General features: G+C 46.0%; 1 protein-coding gene across 4 annotated transcripts; it reads left to right on the forward strand.

The window, feature by feature from the left end:
- The first annotated feature begins 902 nt into the window (after positions 1-902).
- C7H21orf58 (chromosome 7 C21orf58 homolog) lies at positions 903-20,279 on the forward strand. 4 transcript variants are annotated; one of them, XM_074594399.1, is made up of 10 exons: positions 1,805-2,092; positions 2,505-2,571; positions 5,539-5,610; positions 7,137-7,194; positions 11,121-11,188; positions 11,895-12,038; positions 12,495-12,609; positions 13,997-14,136; positions 15,898-16,070; positions 17,496-20,279. In XM_074594399.1, the coding sequence occupies exons 3-10, from the start codon at positions 5,551-5,553 to the stop codon at positions 17,509-17,511; spliced, it is 774 nt and encodes a 257-aa protein (XP_074450500.1). In that variant the 5' UTR covers positions 1,805-2,092; positions 2,505-2,571; positions 5,539-5,550; the 3' UTR covers positions 17,512-20,279. The 4 variants fall into 4 exon arrangements, with proteins under 4 accessions (XP_074450496.1, XP_074450500.1, XP_074450498.1 ...); XM_074594397.1 differs by having other exon boundaries at positions 1,961-2,092; positions 2,540-2,571; positions 17,789-17,996; XM_074594395.1 differs by lacking the exons at positions 1,805-2,092; positions 2,505-2,571 and adding an exon at positions 903-983.
- Positions 20,280-21,564: the final 1,285 nt, after the last annotated feature.

The raw sequence follows: 21,564 nt of genomic DNA on the forward strand, positions 1-21,564 counted from the left end.
GCTGATGCTCCGGGTCGAGGCTGGCCCTCCGCGATAGAGGGGCTGCTTGTGGGAGCCGTGTTTTTCCGTCTGCCGTTTCTGCCCCTCCGTGACCGATCCCGGCGCTGGCGGCCTGGTCCCTAGCCCCGTTGAAGACAGAGGGAGGTGTTGGCACGGGGAGGTTGACCCCCCCCGCCCCACCTTGGTTATAAACTTGCGTGTAGAAATATTACCCTTTGCAGCACGCCTAGTCTGCCTTTTGTTTATATTTTGCGTCTCGGTATTGCAGCGTCTCACCGCTTTGTTTCCATTGCGGCAAGTGAATTGTGAGGAGTTCCTTTGCAGAATCCCTTCTTCCAGGAAGTACGGGCACAGCAAGAGCTAAGATCTGGAAATAATTGTCAAATAACAAGGGAGAAATTAGGTGCTCTTTTATTAATATTGAGAGCAATTAATCTTACAGTCATCTACAAATCTGGTGACTTTTTTTGCCTATTGATGTCATTAAATCATGCTGGAAAAGACATGCTTTAATCAAATTTGTTACTTGGCTCAGTTCAGAGGTAAACTCTTGTGACACGCTGGCTTTTTCTTTCTAAGAACATGGACATACGAGCGTTTTCATGAACCCTTTTTCTATCCCTGGACCTTTCTATGCATTTGGTCCTTAAGCTTGGCTCTTCTCTGTATGGGCTTTTGCCCCGAATTTGGATGTTGCGATATCCAGGTCATGAGCTGGAGCTTGCCGCTCCCCTGCGCTGTGCCTATGCTGTCTGGGTTTCCCACGCTATGTCAACCGCCATCCATGATCGCATTCTTGGAATAAACCATTTTGTGCAAGCCTCCCACGTTATCTTCATGTAAGTGTTTCAGCATAGACAACAAAAAGACTGGAGCAGTGCATGCTCAATATTCCAAAGAGAAAGCTGAGGATGCTAGGAGCAACGAAGGGTTGGCAAGGCTTTCTCTACGCTTCAGGATGCCTGTCTGTGTCCACAGCTAAGGTAAAGGTTAAGTTTTAAACTACTGCACAGGTTGCCAGGGGACAGTATGCATTGGCTTTCCTTTTCTTCAAGACCAGTTTGGCTCTTCCAAGAAGAATGGAAATTTCAGCAAGCAAACCACACTGGGATGTTAGATCTGACAGTGAGGACAGACTCCTGATGCTAATTCTGGTCACCTCCTGCTCTGTTAGCCCTTGGCTGTTTTGAGAGTTTTGTTTATTTGTTTTTCCTGGTAGTACTGCCATGTCCTCTGACCCCATAGCCAGGATTCTGAGTTTGTCCCCAGTCAATGCTAAGAGATAAAGTCTGAATTATGAAATTTCCTAGTGTAAAAGTTTGTGTAATCTGAGAAGCAAAAGGAAAATGGTAAGCTCAGAACAAAGTTTCTTAAAGAAAAAAGATAACATATTGTGGCATTTATAATGGGAATTCTGTTACATCAGATATGTCACAAAAAAAATTTGGTTTAAAATAAATTACTGCTTTGACTTCTTGCTCCAGCTAAAAATGTAGAATAAATAAGTCATGTTTGTTTGGGTTTAATGGATTTTGGTTTATTGTTTTTTTGTTGTGGTGGTTTTTGTTTTTTTAAAATAACCAACTCATGCATTGTATTTTCTTATACCCCTGTCTGTTAAAATGTCAGGATTTCTAGTGCTAATCTAATTAAATGGACTCAAGTGGAAATGTTTGAAAGGGACCTGTCTCCGACAGCGTGTCAGCTAGCTAGCAATCAGCCAGTACCAGCAACCCTGTTTGAGTACCACCCAAATTGTCCTGCCAGCACCTGAACTTGGGTTCTGTGCTGTGAGTGATGCTTTGCAGTGGGGGAGCTGAATCCAACTGGGCAGGGTGGCAGGGCCACCACCTCTGTTTCTGCTGGGGCCAATCCTCCCGTAAACCTTTTATGGTTTTATAACCATAAAAGTACTAGAGGTCATTTATACCTTCACTAAATTAGCAGTAGCACTGATAATGCTGCACCAAGATCAGGCTGGTAATGAAACCTTACCGAGAACTCTGGGTGCTGCTGTAACCTATCTGCAAATAAATGAGCAGTGTTTGTAGAGGCCAGGGGTTTGCCATTGTAGTATGAGAAGACAATAATCGTAAGTACAGAATATGATTGCTATAGTGTACTTTATCATAAGTAAGAAGAACTTTATTGTAAGTATAATTTGGTTCAAACTTGGATCACTGTTTTCGGAAATAACAGTAAAAAACAACATTGCACATTGTTATATGACAGTGGCATGAAATAACTCTAATTGTAGAATATGTTTTATTCATACGTTTAGTTTCAAATGCAGATAGGACATTTTTACAATGCTTGTAAATGCCAAGCAGCCTAACAAGAGCTCTAGGCTGTTAACTTGCAACATTACAATTAGCAGATGCAGACAGTTGATTGGAAGGAAATTGTATGTACTTCTCCATTGGTGATTTTTATATGTGTGTGGGTTGGTTTTGTTTTTTTTTTTCTTTTAACTCTCTTTTAATAAAATAAAACACTCTTCTAAGACTGAAGTGATAAAGACTTCTCCCTGTGGAACCAGAGCATGAAAGTTTACTGTCTGGATATTTCAAGGTGTGTCAGTTTCTTTGTTTCTTTTTATATTGTGTTTTAGAAATCATAGTAATTAAAATTAAGGGCATAAAGTATCAAAATCAATAAAAGATATTGTAGAAATGTAGTACCGGCATGGACCTCACCAGGTTATTTAACGCATTCTTATATCTGAGGAGAAATCTAACAGTCCAGTGTTCACCACAGCTGCTTTTCTATATTGTTTTTAAACAACTTTTGTGAAAGTTTTTTCTTAGACAGCTGCTCCATCATTTATCTCACTATATAATTAAGATTTTTTTTCATTTTTTTAATCAGGTTTTCCTCTCCCTCACTAAGTCAAGTGCTTCTCGCCCAGTCTTTTCAGACAGAAACCCCCCCACCCTGCTCTTGATTGTATTCTTTCGTTTATTTAAAGATTTCTAGCCTGTCCTGTCCTCACCATCTACTTACTAATTAAAGAAAGTTGGTTCTTCCAAGTCTTCCTCAGAACTTTTTTTTTCTGGACTTCCTTTCCCTCTTAAGCCACCGTGTCTAAAATTAGGCACAGTATTCTATATATAGATCCTTTTTTGCAAGATCCTCTTGTGTCTGGCTGGCAGATTTCGGGCAAGTCATTAATTAGCAGGTTGTAAGATGCCCCTAAAGTAGGGATCCCACCATGACCAGGGTATCCATAAGGAAAAGAAAGATCCCTTAGCAGATTTGCTTGCAAGCTTTTTTTACCTAGTATTGTATTTTCTCCAGGATACCTGTCACATCAAGCAGAAGTTTCTCTCTCTTCCTGTCCTCTATAGTCAACTCAGTTGCTAAACGCCGGTGCTGTATGTTTAATGGAATACTTAGTTCTTTTTGTGAGCCTTTCTTGTAACCCTCTATTCATACTGCAATGAAGGCTCTAGAAATTTAACTTCTAGGAGCACTTTATTAAACCAGTTGATGGTAAAACATCAGCTCAATATTTGTCAGCAGTAAAACAAAGCCTACTACAGCCTCAGCAATGACTAATAGCAGGCTCGGTGCTGTTGTAGTTGCCTGGAGATGCCAACATCATAGCTTGCTTTGCTACGTTGCTGCCTGAATGCTGCCCACAACCCCAGTTACCCCACCACAAAAGGGTTTATGAAGTAGAAAGGTACTAGGATAAACATGAGACTGTACAAAGGGACATACAGCCATGGCGCGATAAAAGGTGCAGCTGATGCAGCATCTTCTGAGAGTGGCCGATAGCGGAGGACAAGAGGTGCGTACGAGAGCAGTCCACTCTTCCCAGCTGAGTTATGAGATCAATGAACACGGAAAATCTGCTGTTTGAGGATGAAATAGATAGATCCTCTTGCTTAGAAAAGAGACACCTGAATGGGAATATGATACAGGAATATAAGTCACAAACAGTATGGAAAAAGTGCATGGAGAACAGTTGTATAAATTTTACATAGCAAAGGAGAAGATTTCCAATAATCTTTTCAGGAATCTAGATTTAAAACAGTCTAAATGTAAGCTTCCCCCCCCCCCCCCCCAACACTTAAGTAAACAATACTTATGCAGTTTACTTGTGTAGTTAAGTAAGTTAAGTAAGGCTTATGCTTAAGTTTAAGATAACTAGGAAACTCCTTGTCATAAGGTTGTTGCAGCTACCCAAAAGATGAAGGGATCAAAGATGTTAGAGATAACGGGAGAAAAATCTATTGGGGTTTTAAAGTACAAAAACATACACTGAGGTGTTTCTCAGGAAATCTGGCAGGTGAGAGGGTTTTCTGTTCTGCCATGTCACTCACAAAATGTGCAAGTGAGCCCTGCCAGAGAAAGCTGAGCCCCAGCTCTGACATGGCACAGCTATTTTGAGGCTCCGTACATCTCAGTTTCTGTAACCTCTGCAGTGACTACCAGCCTGCGCGTTTTTAAGGACAGATTTCACACACGTGGTGTGTGGGTCACAGCTGGAGGAGGTGATCTGTGCCGCTCCCACGCAGCTACCTACAAGCATCTATCAGCTGCTCCAGCTGCCAGCAGTGGCTCAGCTGCAGCTTTGCTGTGGCCAAGGATGGGGTTGTAATTTTGCTCTCCTAGGAGCAGAACCAAGCTAAAAATGTGATATTGAGTATGATACTTGGCTTCTTTCTCGTGCCTTGGTGTTGATTTTATGGATGTCACTGACAAATGTTATCCTGTTTTTATGCTTGGTAGGGCTTTGCTGGGAGGGGGAGGAGACACCCTACACAGGTTGCTTGGGAGATCGTAAGCAAAAGGATGTTGTATCATAGCCTTTCTATTCATCCTGGGATGAGTTCCAGCTATGCACCTTAATTTTTTTGAGTTTTTTTTACTATCTGGTAATGAAAACTCATACGAAGGGCTACATCAAACGTGTACAGGCCCCTTACAGTGGGTTAAATATTGCTATCGGGTATCAATCAGCAAGATCATAACATGACCCCTAGGATTGGGCTTCTGTTAAAGAACCGTTGGCTTTTATTTCTTTTTTTCTTGTCCAATAATGTGCTGAACATTTGCTTTGCAAGAGGTACATAAGCTTCTACACCTAGAGATTAAATTGTTTATATTGGGGATTGACACTACAAACTTAGCAACCAGGTTACAGGCACAAAACTCTGAGCTACGTAGAAGACACTAACAATGCAGAGAGCCAGGTTTAGTGCCACCGCCAGGGAAAAGGCTAGCAACCACTAAGAACAGACAAATATTCACCCTGAGTTACCCTTCTGTGATCATCGCAACCTGTAGCACAAAAATTCATTGAAAGAAATGCCAGAAAAAGCAGCATCTGTAACCTTGTGGTGAACATCTGTACTCATTTTTACCTGGGAGTGAAACTGAAGCTTTTCTCTTCTTTCCTCAGTTGCTCACAATCTTGTAATTTTTTTTCTAATGGAATTATTCTTCTATGAGGATTGTGGAAAGGAAAAAATGACCACTGAAAACCTACACTTAGCTTTTTAACCTGTTTTTGCCTGCCTACTCTTCCAGGAGACTACTATAATGACGGATCCTTCAGTGGCGGATCACTTGACACGACTGAAACTCAAACTTCTAGAAAAGGTAAGGGAATAACTGTGAAATGGTCAGCTTTGCTCTGCTTTTTGCTCTTGCATGTTTAAGCATTATCATTGTGTTTTAAATAATTACATTTCTATCGAGATACAAGGAGGATCTGCAGCCAACTGGAGAACCTCTTCCTTTGCACAAGCAGAGGCAGAGCGATGTGCAGTAGTGTTACAGTCACTGTCACTTTTTAGAATAATATTTTGCAATTTTACATGGACCTACAGTAAATTAAAAATAGAGTTAAAGTGACTGATCTTATGGGATACATCACCAGATAGCTCAAAACAAGTTTAAGTTGTGACAGGCAAAGCTTAGGAGTAAATTTTGGGTAAAGAGGAACTTGAATTGTTTTAAGGCAATTTTATGTCTTCTTTTTTGTCTACTGTCATTTAAGCTATGTTTCCAGGTGAAAACATGGGCAGACCTTCACTGGAAGTGTGTGAGGTGCCACACAGAGTTCCAGCAGCTCCTTGTTGTGACTTCATATACTAATGCACCTAGGGTTCTCCACTCAGCCCTGTTCCTCCACTCTCAGCACATCTGACATCCACTAGTGTGGATCTTCTACTTCAGTGTCCTCCAGAAGTCACTTAGAGTTGTCTAGAAGGAAAACCAGTTTGCCTGGAGATGTGAATGCTGGAAGAGGCATCTAATCTGTCTCCGTGGCAGAGCCTTTTGTCTTAAATGCAGCACCCATTTGATGGCAAAGTTTTCACCACTGTGGAGCCACACAGAACCAAGAAAAGAGCCTTTGTATGAGCAAAAAGGTCTCTAATTTCTGAGCATCAGGGAGGAACAAGGGCTAGCTGCTCCCTAAGGAGCAAGAAGTTGAGCACAATAACACAGCCAGCAGGATAGAGGCCTGGCTGGCCAGTCCTCAAGCAAGACAAGCAGGCCAGAGCCAGAGATGGTGGCCAAGGTCAATCAAAAGTCCAGATCTATCAGGCAAGCTCATGGTGATGAGGCAGTTCCAAGGCCAACCTGGGAAGTGACTGCAGGTTGGGATCAGGGTTAATAGGATCTATGGCCAGTCACAGGCATGGCTGTGGTTCAACTGCAGACCAACACTCATCCAGTATAGCTCAGGTAGGAAATTAAGACCTAGAGCCAAGATTAAAGGGGCTCCTGGGCACATGAGTGGTGGGTGTGGATGGAAGCCCCGGGTGAATCTTGTCAAGGCCATTTAGGTCTATTAGTGCACCTATGAGTGTCTGGCATCAAGTTCTTCATATGATCCAGCTCTCTGCCCTATGAAATAAATGATGTATTAAGTCTCCCGATTCACCGTCCTATCAATTTCCAGGTCTGGGATAGCCTGGCCAGTTGGAAGCATGACTATTCCTTTACCATAACTAGATTTTTCATACTTCTATGAATACTTCTTGTAGCTGTGATTTAGCAGTTTAGAAGCATTGTTTGTCTCCTCCATCCCAAACCTATGCCCGTAAGGTAGGGTTGGAAATTGCTGTGAACTTTGTTGCCTGACTCATAACCAGTTCTTGTTGTGGTTCTACCAACAGAGACTAGAAAATGAACAGGAGGACCTAGGGAAGATGGAGTCACCTCTCCCAACTGCAAGTAAAAGAGAAGCATTTGTTCTAATTATGGATGTGATTTGGAAAGGGCTTAGTGATGTTCTCAGGCATGAGTTCCTCAGCAGGTCACACTAGATGATCATGTCTCCTCCCTAAAAGCTGGAAGAGGCCTCTGTGTGCTCAGTGGTTGGGCATTTGGGAGTCAGAACTTGTTCTGTCTTGGCAGGGCAGGAAGGAGACTCTGAACTTGAGTCAGTGCTGCCCCAGCTCAGCCTGTGTATCTAAATCTGTATGCAGCCCTGGGGATTGGGAGTAGCAAAAATGTGAGTTCTGGTGTAGCTCGTGCAGTAATGTCAGTCTGTTTACTAGTTTCGGTCCTAACTGAGACACTGAATCTTAGCGGCCTTGATGCAGGGAGAATGGGCTTGCTATGCTGTGCAGCTGTCTACATTTTATCTTTTGAATTTATTCAACTGGTGGTTTTTTTGATCAGCCAGCTGAGCACTGACATAAGAATGACGTCCTGCACAGGGGTCCTCTGCAACCTCTCAGCTGTGGATGCTGGTTCAGCTGGAGCAAACTACTGGTTATCCTGTATGTTCTAGCTCCTCTACCTAGGAGTGAGCCCTTGTTGCAGTCCAGCTGTATGTTTGGCTTTGGTGATCCTGTAAAGCAGTTGTTAGGACAGCTGTGTGTCTCTGAGGGATCCACGCTGGAGGAACACTCCACTACTAATGCTGCTTTGCACCTTTGAAGCTGACCAATGCAGCCTTGTGCAGACCAGAATATGGTTTCCAGTGAGAAAATATGTGACTTAGCTTATGAAACTAATTGTTAGCTGAAAGAGTTGGTCTTGAGGACTGTGTTGATAAGATCTGGGAAACCGTTTTACCAGGAAATCATGCATGTGCAATTACAACCCTTTGGTTTGGGCAGAGAGGCCAGGAATCCCAGCCTGCTTATGAAACTTTGAAAGTTTAGACAATTCTCTATAAAAGCTAGAAGTTGATAAATAAGGGAATTTAAAATAACTTGTGTCTTTATCAAACCCTTTCAGAGACTGTTATGATGTTTCATGTACACGTAGCGTGTTCCTTTCAACAGTACTCTCCTGGCAGCTGCACATGCTATAAGCAGTGGCATTAATTTCTTTGTGTGGCACATGCAGTGTTTATAATTATATTATCTATGGATTAAAGGGTACTAGTATAAGATCAGTAATATTTCTAGATTGTACTTTGGGCTCCTATTCTTTGAGATAATGCACAAAACTTTCAATGCTGTGGCCAAAAATTAAAAATCCCTTTAACAACTTACACTTTCAAAATACAAAGTGATGCTTTTCAGAGCAGATGCCAGGCATGCCTCCAGCGTAGCTGAAAATGTTCTTTCTGATTTTCTTTTCAAGCGAGTTCAAAATCAGCCGTATGCAGGAAGAACTGAAAAGGAAGTTGATTCAGAACAAAAAGGAAACAGAAAAGTTGACGTTCAAAACGCAGATTTCTTCAATACGTCACAACAAACTTTTTTTACACTTCACACAAACATCCTTCGCATGTACAGAGTATATCTAGAGAATTTCAGGCTGAAATGAGTTTCTAAGCCAGGAGGTTAAGGGGGGCTTTAGAGAGCAATCTGAACAGTTTATTTTCAGGTAAGGTGCATTGCCTTTGTAGAGGCTGTGTGGAACAGCTGTGTCTGCGTGCGGCATAAAGTCATTATCCGTTCATTCATAGAATCATAGAATAGAATCATAGAATTGTTGAGGTTGGAAGGGACCTTTAAGATCATCGAGTCCAACCTTTAGCCTACCCTGACAAGAGCCACTTCTAAACCATGTCCCTCAGTGCCCCATCTACCCTTTTTTTAAACACCTCCAGAGATGGTGAATCCACCACCTCCCTGGGCAGCCTATTCCAATGTTTAATAACCCTTTCAGTGAAAAAATGTCTCCTAATATCTAATCTAAACCTCCCCTGACGTAACTTGAACCCGTTTCCCCTTGTCCTATCACTTGTCACCAGGGAGAAGAGGTCAGCCCCCATCTCTCCACAACCTCCTTTCAGGTAGTTGTAGAGGGTGATAAGGTCTCCCCTCAGCCTCCTCTTCTCCAGGCTAAACAACCCCAGCTCCCTCAGTCGTTCTTCATAAGGTTTGTCCTCCAGACCCCTCACCAGCTTTGTAGCCCTTCTCTGGACACGCTCCAACACCTCAATGTCCCTCTTGTAGCGAGGGGCCCAAAACTGAACGCAGTACTCGAGGTGGGGCCTCACCAGTGCCGAGTACAGGGGGATGATCACTTCCCTAGTCCGGCTCACCACACTATTCCCGATACAGGCTAGGATGCTGTTGGCCTTCTTGGCCACCTGGGCACACTGCTGGCTCATATTCAGCCAGCTGTCAACCAACACTCCCAAGTCCTTTTCTGTCGGGCTGCTTTCAAGCCATTCTGCCCCAATCCTGTAGCGCTGCATGGGGTTGTTGTGACCCAAGTGCAGGACCCGGCACTTGGCCTTGTTGAACCTCATACCATTGGTCTCAGCCCATCGGTCCAGCCTGTCCAGATCCCTCTGCAGAGCCAACCTACCCTCAAGCAGATCAACACGCCCGCCCAGCTTAGTGTCATCTGCGAACTTACTGAGGGTGCATTCGATCCCTTCATCCAGATCATTGATAAAGATATTAAAGAGAACCGGCCCCAGCACCAAACCCTGGGGGACACCACTTGTGACCTGACACCAACTGGATTTAACTCCATTTACCACCACTCTCTGGGCACGGCCAGCCAGCCAGTTTTTTACCCAGCGAAGAGTACACCTGTCCAGGCCATGAGCAGCCAGTTTCTCCAGGAGAATGCTGTGGGAAACAGTGTCAAAAGCTTTGCAAAAATCCAAGTAGATAACATCCGCAGCTTTTCCCTCATCCACTAAGTGGGTCACCTTATCATAGAAGGATATTAGGTTTGATAGGCATGACCTGCCCTTCACAAACCCATGCTGACTGGGCCTGATCACCCTGTTCTCCTGCATGTGCCGTGTAATGGCACTGAGGAGGATCTGTTCCATGACCTTCCCAGGCACCGAGGTCAGACTGACTGACCTGTAGTTCCCCGGATCCTCCTTCCGGCCCTTCTTGTGGATGGGTGTCACATTTCCTAACCTCCAGTCAGCTGGGACCTCCCCGGTTGTCCAGGACTGCTCATAAATGATACCAAGTGGCCTGGCGAGCACCTCCGCCAGCTCTTTCAATACCCTTGGGTGGATCCCATCCGGCCCCATAGATTTGTGCACCTCCAGGTGCTGAAGCAGGTCCCTCACCGTTTCCCTTTGGATTACAGGGGCTTCATTCTGCTCCCCATCCCTGTCTTCTAGCTCAGGGGTCTGGGTGCTCAGGGAACAACTGGTCCTACTGCTGAAGACTGAGGCAAAGACTTCATTAAGTACCTCAGCCTTTTCCTCGTCCTTGGTCACTATGTTGCCGGCCCCATCTACTAGAGGACAGAGATAATCCTTAGTCCTCTTCCTATTGCTAATATATTTATAGAAGCTTTTTTTGTTGTCCTTGACAACAGAAGCCAGGTTTAGTTCCAGCTGGGCTTTGGCCCTCCTGATTTTTTCCCTACATAGCTTAACTACCTCTTTGTAGTCGTCTTGAGTGGCCTGCCCTTCCTTCCAGAGGCCATAGATCCTCTTTTTTTTTTTCCCGAAGTTGCAACACTAGCTCCCTGTTTAGCCAGGCCGGCCTTTTTCCCCGACGGCTTGTCTTCTGGCACATGGGGACAGCCTGCTCCTGCGCCTGGAATGGAATGTCAATCCATTCGTTGGATTTGACAAGAAAAGTAGCCTAAAGCCTTTTATGGAGAAGTCAAGCTATCTTATAACACATTTTCCATGATTAATCTCATAATGTAGGTGCTATAATAACTCTGTCTTTGTGATTCTTTGAGAAGATAATGGACTTTTCCCTCAGGGAACAGACGGGACAATATGCTCCAAAGTGCCCTAAGGCGAAGGAACAATCTTCTGCATGAACTTAGGGTAAGAGCCCTCTCTGTAGACAGCAACAACAGAAAAGGCTAGGTTATATGCACATCCACTGCCGACGTGGATTCAGTTTTTTCCCGTCCTTTAGTTCTTTGACCGGGCGGTATTCAGTCCTCTGCTGGCTCAGAGTATAGAGGCTGGGCCAGCTAATCAGGGAGAGGGGTCAGAGAGCAGTTTGTGTTCCCTCACTACGGCTAACGAAGCTTGCACCCACTTCAGTTAGTTGGTGGGTTGATTCTGTTTGTCCTGAACTGCGGTATCGTAAGCTCTCCGGGGCAGTGGCAAAATGCAAAGAAGGGATTTTTAATGCCACCAAAATAGGGACAATAGAAACTGTTACTTATTCCTCAGTTGTGGAGAGTACCAACCATTAATTAAACATTTTCCCAGACTTTTGGCAGTTTGTTCTTCACTTTTTTTCCATTCCTTTTTGCTTGTGCTGAAAACTGTGTGGCTTTGTGATATGTGGGAAGAAAAACTTTCTTTATATTTCTGTGGGCACTGGTTGAGTGCTTCCCTTCATGCAGTAGTCACTTGTGGTCTGCCCGTCAGACACAGCAGTGCTGGACGTTTCTGCAGCTGGGTTTTGGTGAGCAAGGCTGCGCCCTGCTGCAGGCTCTGAAGGGTGTCCAGAGAGTGTAACAATACTGTCTGCCTTTCTGTGACCAGGTTTTCTTTCAGAAGATACTTGATTTTGCAGGAGCAGCACATTCTGGAAGAGCTTTCACAGCCCCCTGCACCAGCTGGACAACACTGTCGTAACCACATAGCTGCCCCCCCCTACGTCTACCAGATACCTTTTCCAGCTCCCCAAGTGGAGTCACCAAGGATTATCCAGCAGATGGTAAGGATCCTCTCTCCTAGGAAACACCACTAGTGCTGTGCCAGTGCGAGACAACCGCTTGGGAGCTGTATGGAAACACTCATCCCTCTGAAAAGGAAGATATGCCTCTTGCTGTTGTATCAGACCCTTACTGCCCTAGGCAAAATCTAAGGGAAATCGTCTTACAAATAAGGCACAAAATTAACAGTGTGAATGGTTTACCATAGGAACGAGGTAGCAAGAGGAGTGGGAGGATTGCTTATGCTCTGGCCTAGCTGTTCAGCCAGTTTCCAATGCACATCACTGTCTGCTCTACAGCCCACAACCTCAACATCTTCTCCATGAGGGTCTCATGGGACACTGTCCAAAGCCTTACTGAAGTCCAGGCAGATGATACCCACTGTTCTCCCTTCCCAAAGATGAGAGAGCTGGCCAAAACCAACCCCGACTTCTCCATTTTCCATTTTTTTTTTTCAGGCACCACCTCAGCCTGCCACCATCATCCAGCAGTTACCTCACCCTTCCCCCCTGATCGCACAGATCCCCCCTGCCCAGCCTTTTGCAGCCCCTCGCTCCGGAAGCATTAAAGAAGGTAACGCACCCTCTGTCTAGTAGCCAGCTCCCATCACCAGGCCTGGAGAGGGCAGGCGAGGTGCCACGGCAAGCGGAAGGGGGCACGGGACGGTGAGCAAGCTAGTTAGTGACATGCTATTTCATTACCCGGCTGCTGCTGGAGCTGTGGGAGTTGCACTCCATAAGCGGACTAGATACCATTTCTGAGAGGCTTTCTGACAAACTCTTGGTGCTAAAACTAAAGAAAAAGGGACAACAAACTCAGCAAAGCAAGGTTAAGCTGCTGGGGAAGCTTGGGAAAGCAAAACAGCCCAACCCATGGCACGGAGTAATCTTAACCAGGTCAAACTCATGCGCACAGATGATTACAAAATTATCAAACAGGCTTCTAAAATCTGTTTTTATTCTTCTGTTCCCTCTTAACCTGCTGTTCAGTCTCCTCAGAACAATACAGACTTTTATTATGCCCCATGTTTGGAACCAAGACAGAACAGCTGAAAGTGCTGTTCCAAATATAGTGCATGCCAATATAAAGAGTTTATTTCTAAACATAGGTGGACGCTACTGTGAAATAACACATGACCAAAACTGGGATGACTTCTCTGGCTCAACCTTCAGCCAAAGGTTTCTTTATCCTACAGAGAAATCTTCAGTCATGAAACGGCAAAATTTCTCAGCTCTTTCTTCATCTAAGTGTCCGAATTTTTCAGAGTTTATTTTCATAAACAAAATAGTTCCAATTCATGCATGACTTTTCTGAAGTTGGTAGATGTAAACTACTTTTGGTATGACCAGTTAAAAAAGAAAAGGAGAGTTGCCTTGATTTTTTTTTTCTTCTTTTTTTCTCTCCTCTCTGTCCTTCCTTCCCCCCTCAAGCGAATTAGTTACACTGCACGAGTCCTCTGTTATTAGGACCCAGAGATCGTGGTAAGTAGATTTGATGCACATGCAGCGGACTCTCCAGGTGGCACTGCAATATCACATAAAGTTGAGGAAACTTCTCACACGGAAATCAATGATCTTGAGCTGAAGCAATGGAGAGTACTGTAAGGAGCTGGTCCATGCTGGAGTAAGTGAGAGAGCTCTAGCACTCAGTCCTTCTCCAGCCTTCCGGTTGGCATAGCCAGAGGGGTGGGCTTGTGGGGTAATTAACAGAGAGAAGATGCTCAACAGCAGCTTTCTTGTAGAAGGGAGGAGAAACAGAAGAGCTGGTGCGAGCAGTCTTATTCATAGACATTAATTTTTCACTGCCTGGCTAATATTCTTCACATGTCCCTTTCAGCTGCTTTGTCTTGGTTGCAATGACCAGTCTGCATACTGGAGGGCACTTCTTACCAAGATGCCCCTGCTACTTGTCAGTTGCTGATAAAGCCCTTACTTTCTTCTTTGGGGTGACCTCTTCCCAGATATGGTAGAGATGATGCTGATGCAGAATGCTCAGATGCACCAGATCATCATGCAGAACATGATGCTGAAGGCTCTCCCACCGATGTCGTTCATGCAGCCCGCCGGAGCCAGCCCTCCCCTGCTTCAGCATGCACAGCAGGTAACGGCACTGGAGTCTGAAGGGCATTGTTGCTCACACAAGGCAACGGCTGATTTCCTTGGGAAGGTGCAGAGCCTGGACAAAACATGCAGAAAGTCTGGGATGTTGAACAGCTGTGCGCACCTTCAAATCCACTGCACTAGGAGACTATGACTGAGCAGAGCACAGCCTGCCCCTGTGCCATGATAAGCACTGTGACAGGACCCGGTGAAAGAACGTCTCCTCCACAAGTGCAAACTGGATTCACTCCAGTTCTGAAAATTATCTGGCCTACAGTTGAACCACTAACAGACTGTACATGGAAGAGATCTACGCTGGGCATCTGCTGCTGCAGGTCCACTTGCTGTAAACAGCAGGGCAATATTTATGTTACAAATCCTGTAATTGGTAAAATTTGACCTGGCAGTTTCGAATGGGCTAGAGCTGAAGCACAGATTTTGTGATTATACTTGGAGCCCCACTGCTCTCATTCCTGTCTCACGGAAAAATCAATGGCTACTGAGCTCTGAAAGGACAGGTTTTAAACATATTTTGGGGTGTAGATCCCTATAGGTGTTTTTCCAAAATGCCTTACCAGTGCCTGGCAAGAGGTATGTAATTTTGAACATGTCCTTAGATGCCCTATTCCTAAGCTATTTTTAACAAGGTGATATAGCTCCTTAGTGTTCTTAAGTGCTTTGGAAAAATGTATTTCTAGTCTCTAATCTGTAGCGTTTATTACCTAAGAAGCAAGGACAGTTGATCTTCGAGGAGGAGGGGACATCCCAGCGCTGCAAAAACTTCCCCTATACTTTTCCTACCCCTCTATTTTCAGGCTATGTCTTTTCCCTGTGCCGTAAGAAAGATCTGTTTTCTTTTTCTTGTTGGGTGCTGAGAAAGTAACTGCCACAGTTCTGCAGTCCTTGCCCAGCTCACTCGCACGTTTCCTACATGCTATTTGCAAAAGCAACAGATGGCTTAAAAGCCCCAAGCCCCGGGCTTAACAGAGGGGTAGGGAATGCAGTTCTCCTCCATAGTCCATCCCATGGCCTCGAGGGAGCCGATGCGTTTTTGCACCTGTTGGGACCAAATGTCTGCCCTGGACAGAAAGCCCCCGATGGCAGCTGCTAGCTCTCACATTCCGGGGCACCAAGTCCCAGGAGGCCACCTGTGGCGCAGAGGGGCCCACTGGCATCGTCAGCCATGGTCCTGGGGTGGACTTGCTGTGGAAATGGCAGGCAGTGCTGGCTCTTCCTTTTGTTAGATCTGTGCTGAGTGTTGCCTCGGACAGAAGTCCTTTTCTATTTTCCTTAAACTTTGCAGTTTCTTGTTTTGAATACTCTTTCCCTCTTGCTGTGAAGGAGACGTCTGGGGCAGATGGTGGTGCTGGGAGAGCTAGCAGACTCATCTGCAGCTTACTGTGGAAGACCCCATGTCTAACGGAAGATGGCAGAGGAAGAGTGTGTATCCCCCAGGTGCACACCTGCCTCCCCAGGCTATCCTATCACCGTGTGTTTCCATGACATGGACCAGTGGGATATATTGGGGGGAGTGGGGTCTGAGTGCCTCTGAGTATCAGGTGAAATCTGAAACCACCGAGTGTTTGCTGCACTTTCTGTGTTGGAGCCTGCAAAACCCATCTCCAGATACATGCTGAAGGACTTCCTTTAGCTGAAGGACACCCACCACGGGGTGGTCAATTGGGAACCCAGCCCCTCAGCTAGGGACCCTTCCAATGAGGGTGCATATTTCACAAATTACCCTTTGTCTCTCTCCAACAAGGACCCACAGTTTGCTGCTCCCCTGGCTGTGAAAGCAGACAGGACCAGGCCATCTGTGGTGCACCACCATCACCACTACCCTCCCACAGGAGCGTTCGCAGTGCACCATGAGGGGTTCCCGTCCACATCCATGATGCATCACCGGACCAGCAGCATGCTCCCTGCCCTGCCTACGTAAGTAAATAGGCATCCACGATGTAAACTTTTAGCCTTTCTTTCCTACACAGATGGGATAGCTGGGTAGACCAGACAATCCCATGCCTTCGTGGTTCTTCACTGAGGCCAGTCCTGTCTTTAACAGAACAGTGGGATTGAGGTGGGTTAAGTGAGGATTTGATACACTCAGTCTTATAACTTGAGCAATTAATCCTTGCTTACTGCGGAATAAACGTGAGGACCAGACAAGGTCTGCAGATGATACCAGGCTGTGTCCCTACCACACAGTGCCACCACTCAGCAATGCTGCGTGGCTCTGCTCTGCACTGGTTGTTCTCCTGGGTTTTGGGTCTCTCTGTGAACCTGGCAGACACCTGCTAAATAAAGGCTGCATGTGTTTTACATTCAGGCTAAGGTTCCCAGTAAGATTTATATTCTTAAAACACTACTGAGACATTTGCTAATCAGAAATTCCTGGGAAGAAAACCCACAACCACTCACTAAGGAAAATGGTACAAAGGGAGGGGAGTACTCAGAAATAAAGCCGAGCATTTGCGATAAGCCTGTGCTTGCAGCTGGGGTGTTTTTTCAAGCGCAGAAATGGATGGACTTCTTCCTACGCTGCCCCTGGGTCTGTAGAGCCCTTGAGCCCTTAGCAGAGGTCAGCAGCCAGCTCCTCCAGGGGCTCGCTTCGCTGCTATCTCTGCCTGTGCCTCCCCTGCTGTCTCGGAGCCTGGTCAGCTTCCTAGGCATGAGCAGATCACACCCAGGACCAGGGTTTGAACTAGTCTGCTTGTGCGAATGCTAGTGGCAGAAGGAGTCTTGGGGAAGGATCTGAGCCAAGAGAGAACAGTGGTCTTGCTGAGCATGTCAGGAGGGGATAGCAAGAAAGCTGGCGTGGAAGCAGCAGTGCTAGAACGTTCTTACATGCTGAGGCTGATAAAGAAATGCACATTACTAGGGTAGGGTGGGGTGGCTGGGGACTCACTGTTGCATTGGTCAGAATGCAGCTTTTATTTGTGTGCAATGGCTCTTTCAAAACCCTAGTGAACGGGACAGTATGGACGCAGCTGCATCCTCATGCATGGGCAACCTGCTGGCAGGGGTATCTGTGTGGCCCTCTTTAGCATGGGATTTGAATTCCTGAACAGATTATTTACCTAATGGGATTTTAAGGGATAAACATTTCTACCCCTTTCACTTTTACATGGGTTTACTGGTAAAGATCTCTTTTCTCCTTCCAGAAGCAATGCAATTAGCTGTTTGCAGAAATCAGCAAAGGATGATCTTGTCATGGCTTTTAAGTTGTCTTCTTCCTCTTCTTCAGCTGCCTTCCACCATGAATTAGGAGATCTGACACATCTACACTGTCCTTTTGCAGCTGCAGCGAGCATATACTTTTGGCTGTTACCAGACACAATAAAGCCATTTTTCTTGTTGCAGGTGGCCTACATACTGACAGTACGTGCTCCTCTGCAAGTGGACCATAGTGTTGCTGAAGTCAACCTGTATTTCAACAGTTCCTAAATAATCTGTCTGATCAACAGTCTAATGTCTGTATGACTGCACATTGTTGGTACAAGAAGTGGGTGGGAGAAAGACTGCAAATGTTCAGAACAAACGTACCATGCGTCTGTGGCCTGCTCACCTGTTTCTGCTAGTTCAGTTGTTTCCTCTTATCTTCCAAGCTCAGACCAGCCACAAGCAATCCACTTTTTTTTGCCCTCTCTTCACAGAATCAAGATGACCCATCCCAATGTGTCTTGCAGGCTTGGCAGCCCACAGCAGCCCCTGGGCATGAGATAATCTTAACACCAGCATTATATGAGCCCTTGTGTGGGAAAGTAACGGAAAATCGGCGAGGAGGATTGTAAACACAATCAAGTGACTCACACCTGGGGTGCTGGGAAACACGTTGTCCTGGTTCTGGCGGGGATAGGATTAATTCTCTCCGGGCTCTGGCAGGGACACAGGCATTCCATCCCCTGTGAGCCATGCCCACCCTGAGCTGCCGGAGCAGGGGGCGGGAAGTCACCCCTGCGGGTGGGCTGGGGTGTCCTGGGTCCGGTCGGTGAATAGCGGTTCCGTAACCGTGTTTGTATATCCCTCTATCCATGTTATTGTTTTCTTGTTCCCTTTGCTGTTCTGTTAAACTGCCTTTGTCTCAACCCACGAGTTTTGCCTTTTTCTTCCAATTCTTCCCGTATTGGGAAAGCCGGAGAGAGCGGCACGTGGTTCTTTGTTGACATCTGAGGCCAAACCACGACACACACACGTATATCACACTAATTGTTGTTCAGTCTTATGTGCTTGCAAGCAGAACACCTGCACTTAGATAACATAAGTCTGCTAAGGACTCAAGGACACCTTATCTGCCGCTTGAGAATCCTGCCCTCTCGTTGAAGAAGATCAAAGCACAGTGGGAAAACTACGCCTGCTCCAACCCTTGAGATACTGGCAAGAACACGGTGTCTGAGCGCTCTCACTCTCTTGCTAATAAGGGCTCTCTCTAGCTCCGCGGTGCCTGCCTCACCTGCTTGCCTGCCTCTGCCTGGGCGTTGCTCCAGAGATTCCCCGATCCATGAGGTATCAAGATTAAATTTGTTCTTTGCCTTTCGCCCGTGGTTTTGTGGTTGTTCCTGCATCCTTCCTGCCTGCGTCCCTGTCTTGCACCGTGCATGATGCGTGACCCAGCTCCAGGGCTGAGAGCCCCCTTCATGTGCAAATTGAGGAAATCCTCCTTGCAAAGGGGGCTGCTGCCCTCCTGGGGAGGATAATGCAAACTAATCCAGGATGCGTCAATGAGGGTTTAGTCACCAAACTTCACCAGGACGAAGTGTTCCTCCTTCAGCTTTTGGCTTTACTCCCTCACAGATGCGCTTGTGATGAGCATGAAAGATCCAAATGCAAGTTACCCGCATAGCAGGGCAAAATCCCGCCGCTGGATTTTCCTGAAGACCAGCAGTCTGCCCCACTTGTGAGCTGACTTTATGCACTATTTGGATAAATAGTTCTAAGTGGAGAAGAACAGAAAGAAATCTGCTGCTGTGTTCGTTGGGTTTGAATGTTGACATGCGATGCCTACTCCCAGCTAACTGCAGTCCATGTTTTCTGCCCCAGGAGGGCTCTGGCTCTCAGTCTTTCCCAAAGCTCACATCTACAAAGCTACCCATGGTTTTATTCTTAAAAAGCTATTGGAAGATGATTTAAGCAGCCTGGAACTGTGTATATTTGTTTCATTGTTTCTCAACCTTTCCCTCATATAATCAGGATTTAGACTTGATTTAAAAAAAAAAACCAAACAATAAAATCCTGAGGTTGTTCCTTGGATATTGGCATGTCTTTTTCTTCAGCAACATAAATCAAACACTTTTTCCTTCTTTACTTTTCCCACTAATTTTCAGAGGGCAGGCTTTAATCTGAGCCCATGCTATCCTGTTCTTTTTTCTTTTCATTTATGACTCCTCGGAAGGCTCACTCAGAGTTTTAAGCAAGTGATGCTATTTCATTCTCCCAGCAGCCTGGTTGTATTTAATACAGAAATGAACACAATGAATTCGTAGCACTTTCTCAATGTCTTCCCACCTTCTCCTGTTTTTAAAGCGGAGCACATCTTTATGTTGGTTTTGCCTGCTGCAGTTTGTGAGTGAAGCTGATGAAGATAGCCCAGGGACCTAAATTTTGTTTGGAATGGTTATCCAGAAGAAAAGGTATTGCACTGGGTACAGATAGTCCCTGGTAGGCAAAGTTTTGTCTGGTTTGCCAAGAACTATTGTCAGTAGCTAAGGAGATAGGTGTGGCAGCAAGAAGCTGATGTGCATCGTCTTGGTAGAAAAAACTTCCAAACTGTGGCCCATTTACCATACCACATAGCGCTGCTCCTCATGGGGTCAGGAGCTTCCCCGCATGTTCGTGCCTCCTGCCTCTGGATCAGGTACATGGACGTGGCTGAGGCTGATTGTGCAGAAAGCAGTACTGCGAGACCATCTTTAGTTACACAATTGTACGCTGGTGTTATCCACAGGCGTCCGCGAATTAACTGAGGTACCTTGAAGTGCTGCTACCAAATTGGTAAACCAGGGTGGTGGAGTAATCTGTAAAGCTTACTGGACAAGTATGCAAAGAGTGCTGTGAGTGATTTTTCCAAGTAATAACTGTCACTGCTGGAAGTTAATGGTGTGCTGTCTGTGCTCTGAAAACAATTAATGAATAATTTATTTACCATGTAAAACCGACCTTGCTCTTTGCCCTCTTTGCTCTGTTTTCTTTGCTGTGTGTCGGTCAATTAGATAGCGTGGATCAGAGAAAACCAGCAGAGGGTCTTCACTGGCAACTCATTCGGATGCACTGCCAGGGCCCACGGGCACTAATAGCCTTTAACAACCCCAACCGGTCCCACCTGGGACCCCTGCCCTCCCCAAGGCCAGCAGTCCCATTTCAGCTTGGGACTGCCTGTAGGTCCTGTTGACCCTGTCCTGTGTGTTCTCTCCTTGCATGCTACTGCAGGTTGGGACCGTGGCACGGCACGGCACGGCACGACACAGCACGGCACGGCACTTGCTCCCTGTCCCCTCAGGAGCAGCTGGCCCTTGCTACACTGGGAAGCAGGCCACCCAATGGAGGATGGCGCTGTGGGGATTTGGTCTTGCTCCTTTGAGACTTATCTGCTGTTTTGGGCTGTGCATTGCAAGTTTAGCAATAAATGGTAGTTAATGTATGTTAATGAATGTGTTTTTATTGTCTGCTGTTTAATTATTTTGCATAGGCTGTAATTGGCTCCTTGCTTTTAAAAGCTTACTGTGTGCAGGATTGGCTCAGCAGAGCACGTCCTCCTGGGCAAGTGAAACGGTGCACGCAGAGGTGTCTCCTCGCAGCCTCATCTGAGTCCTGGAAAGATTCTGCAGATTAGGCATGGACCCTCTGCTTAGCATGGAATCATAGAATGGTTTGGGTTGGAAGGAAGATCATCTAGTTCCAAACTCCCTGCCATGGGCAGGGTCACCTCCCGCTAGACCAAACTACTCAAAGCCTTATCCGGCCTGGCCTTGAGCACTTCCAGGGATGGGGCATTGACAGCTTCCCTGGGCAACCTGTTCTACTGCTTCACCACCCTCACATTAAAAAATTTCTTCCTAATATCTAATCTAAATCTAACCTCTTTCAGTTTGAAGCCATTACCCCTCGTCCTATTGCTACACTCTCTGATAAAGAGTCCCTCCCCAGCTTTCCTGTAGGCTCCCTTTAGGTACTGGAAGGGGCTATAAGGTCTCCCTGGAGCCTTCTCTTCTGCAGGCTGAGCAACCCCAACTGTCTCAGCCTGTCCTCATAGCATAGGTGTTCCCTCACCCCAAAACGCTCAAGCCGTACAGAGTTTACTTGGGCAAAAGATGTGCTCACAGAGGGGATCAGGCCCCTGGGCAAACTGTGGTTCACGTCCTGTCCTCAGGAGTGTGCTCCAGGAGTTACTCTGCACCATCCCACTGGTGCCTCTGCAGTTGCAGCCCAGTGAAGC

Source organism: Larus michahellis, chromosome 7 (genome assembly GCF_964199755.1).
Source record: "Larus michahellis chromosome 7, bLarMic1.1, whole genome shotgun sequence".
NCBI classification, from domain to species: Eukaryota; Metazoa; Chordata; class Aves; order Charadriiformes; family Laridae; genus Larus; species Larus michahellis.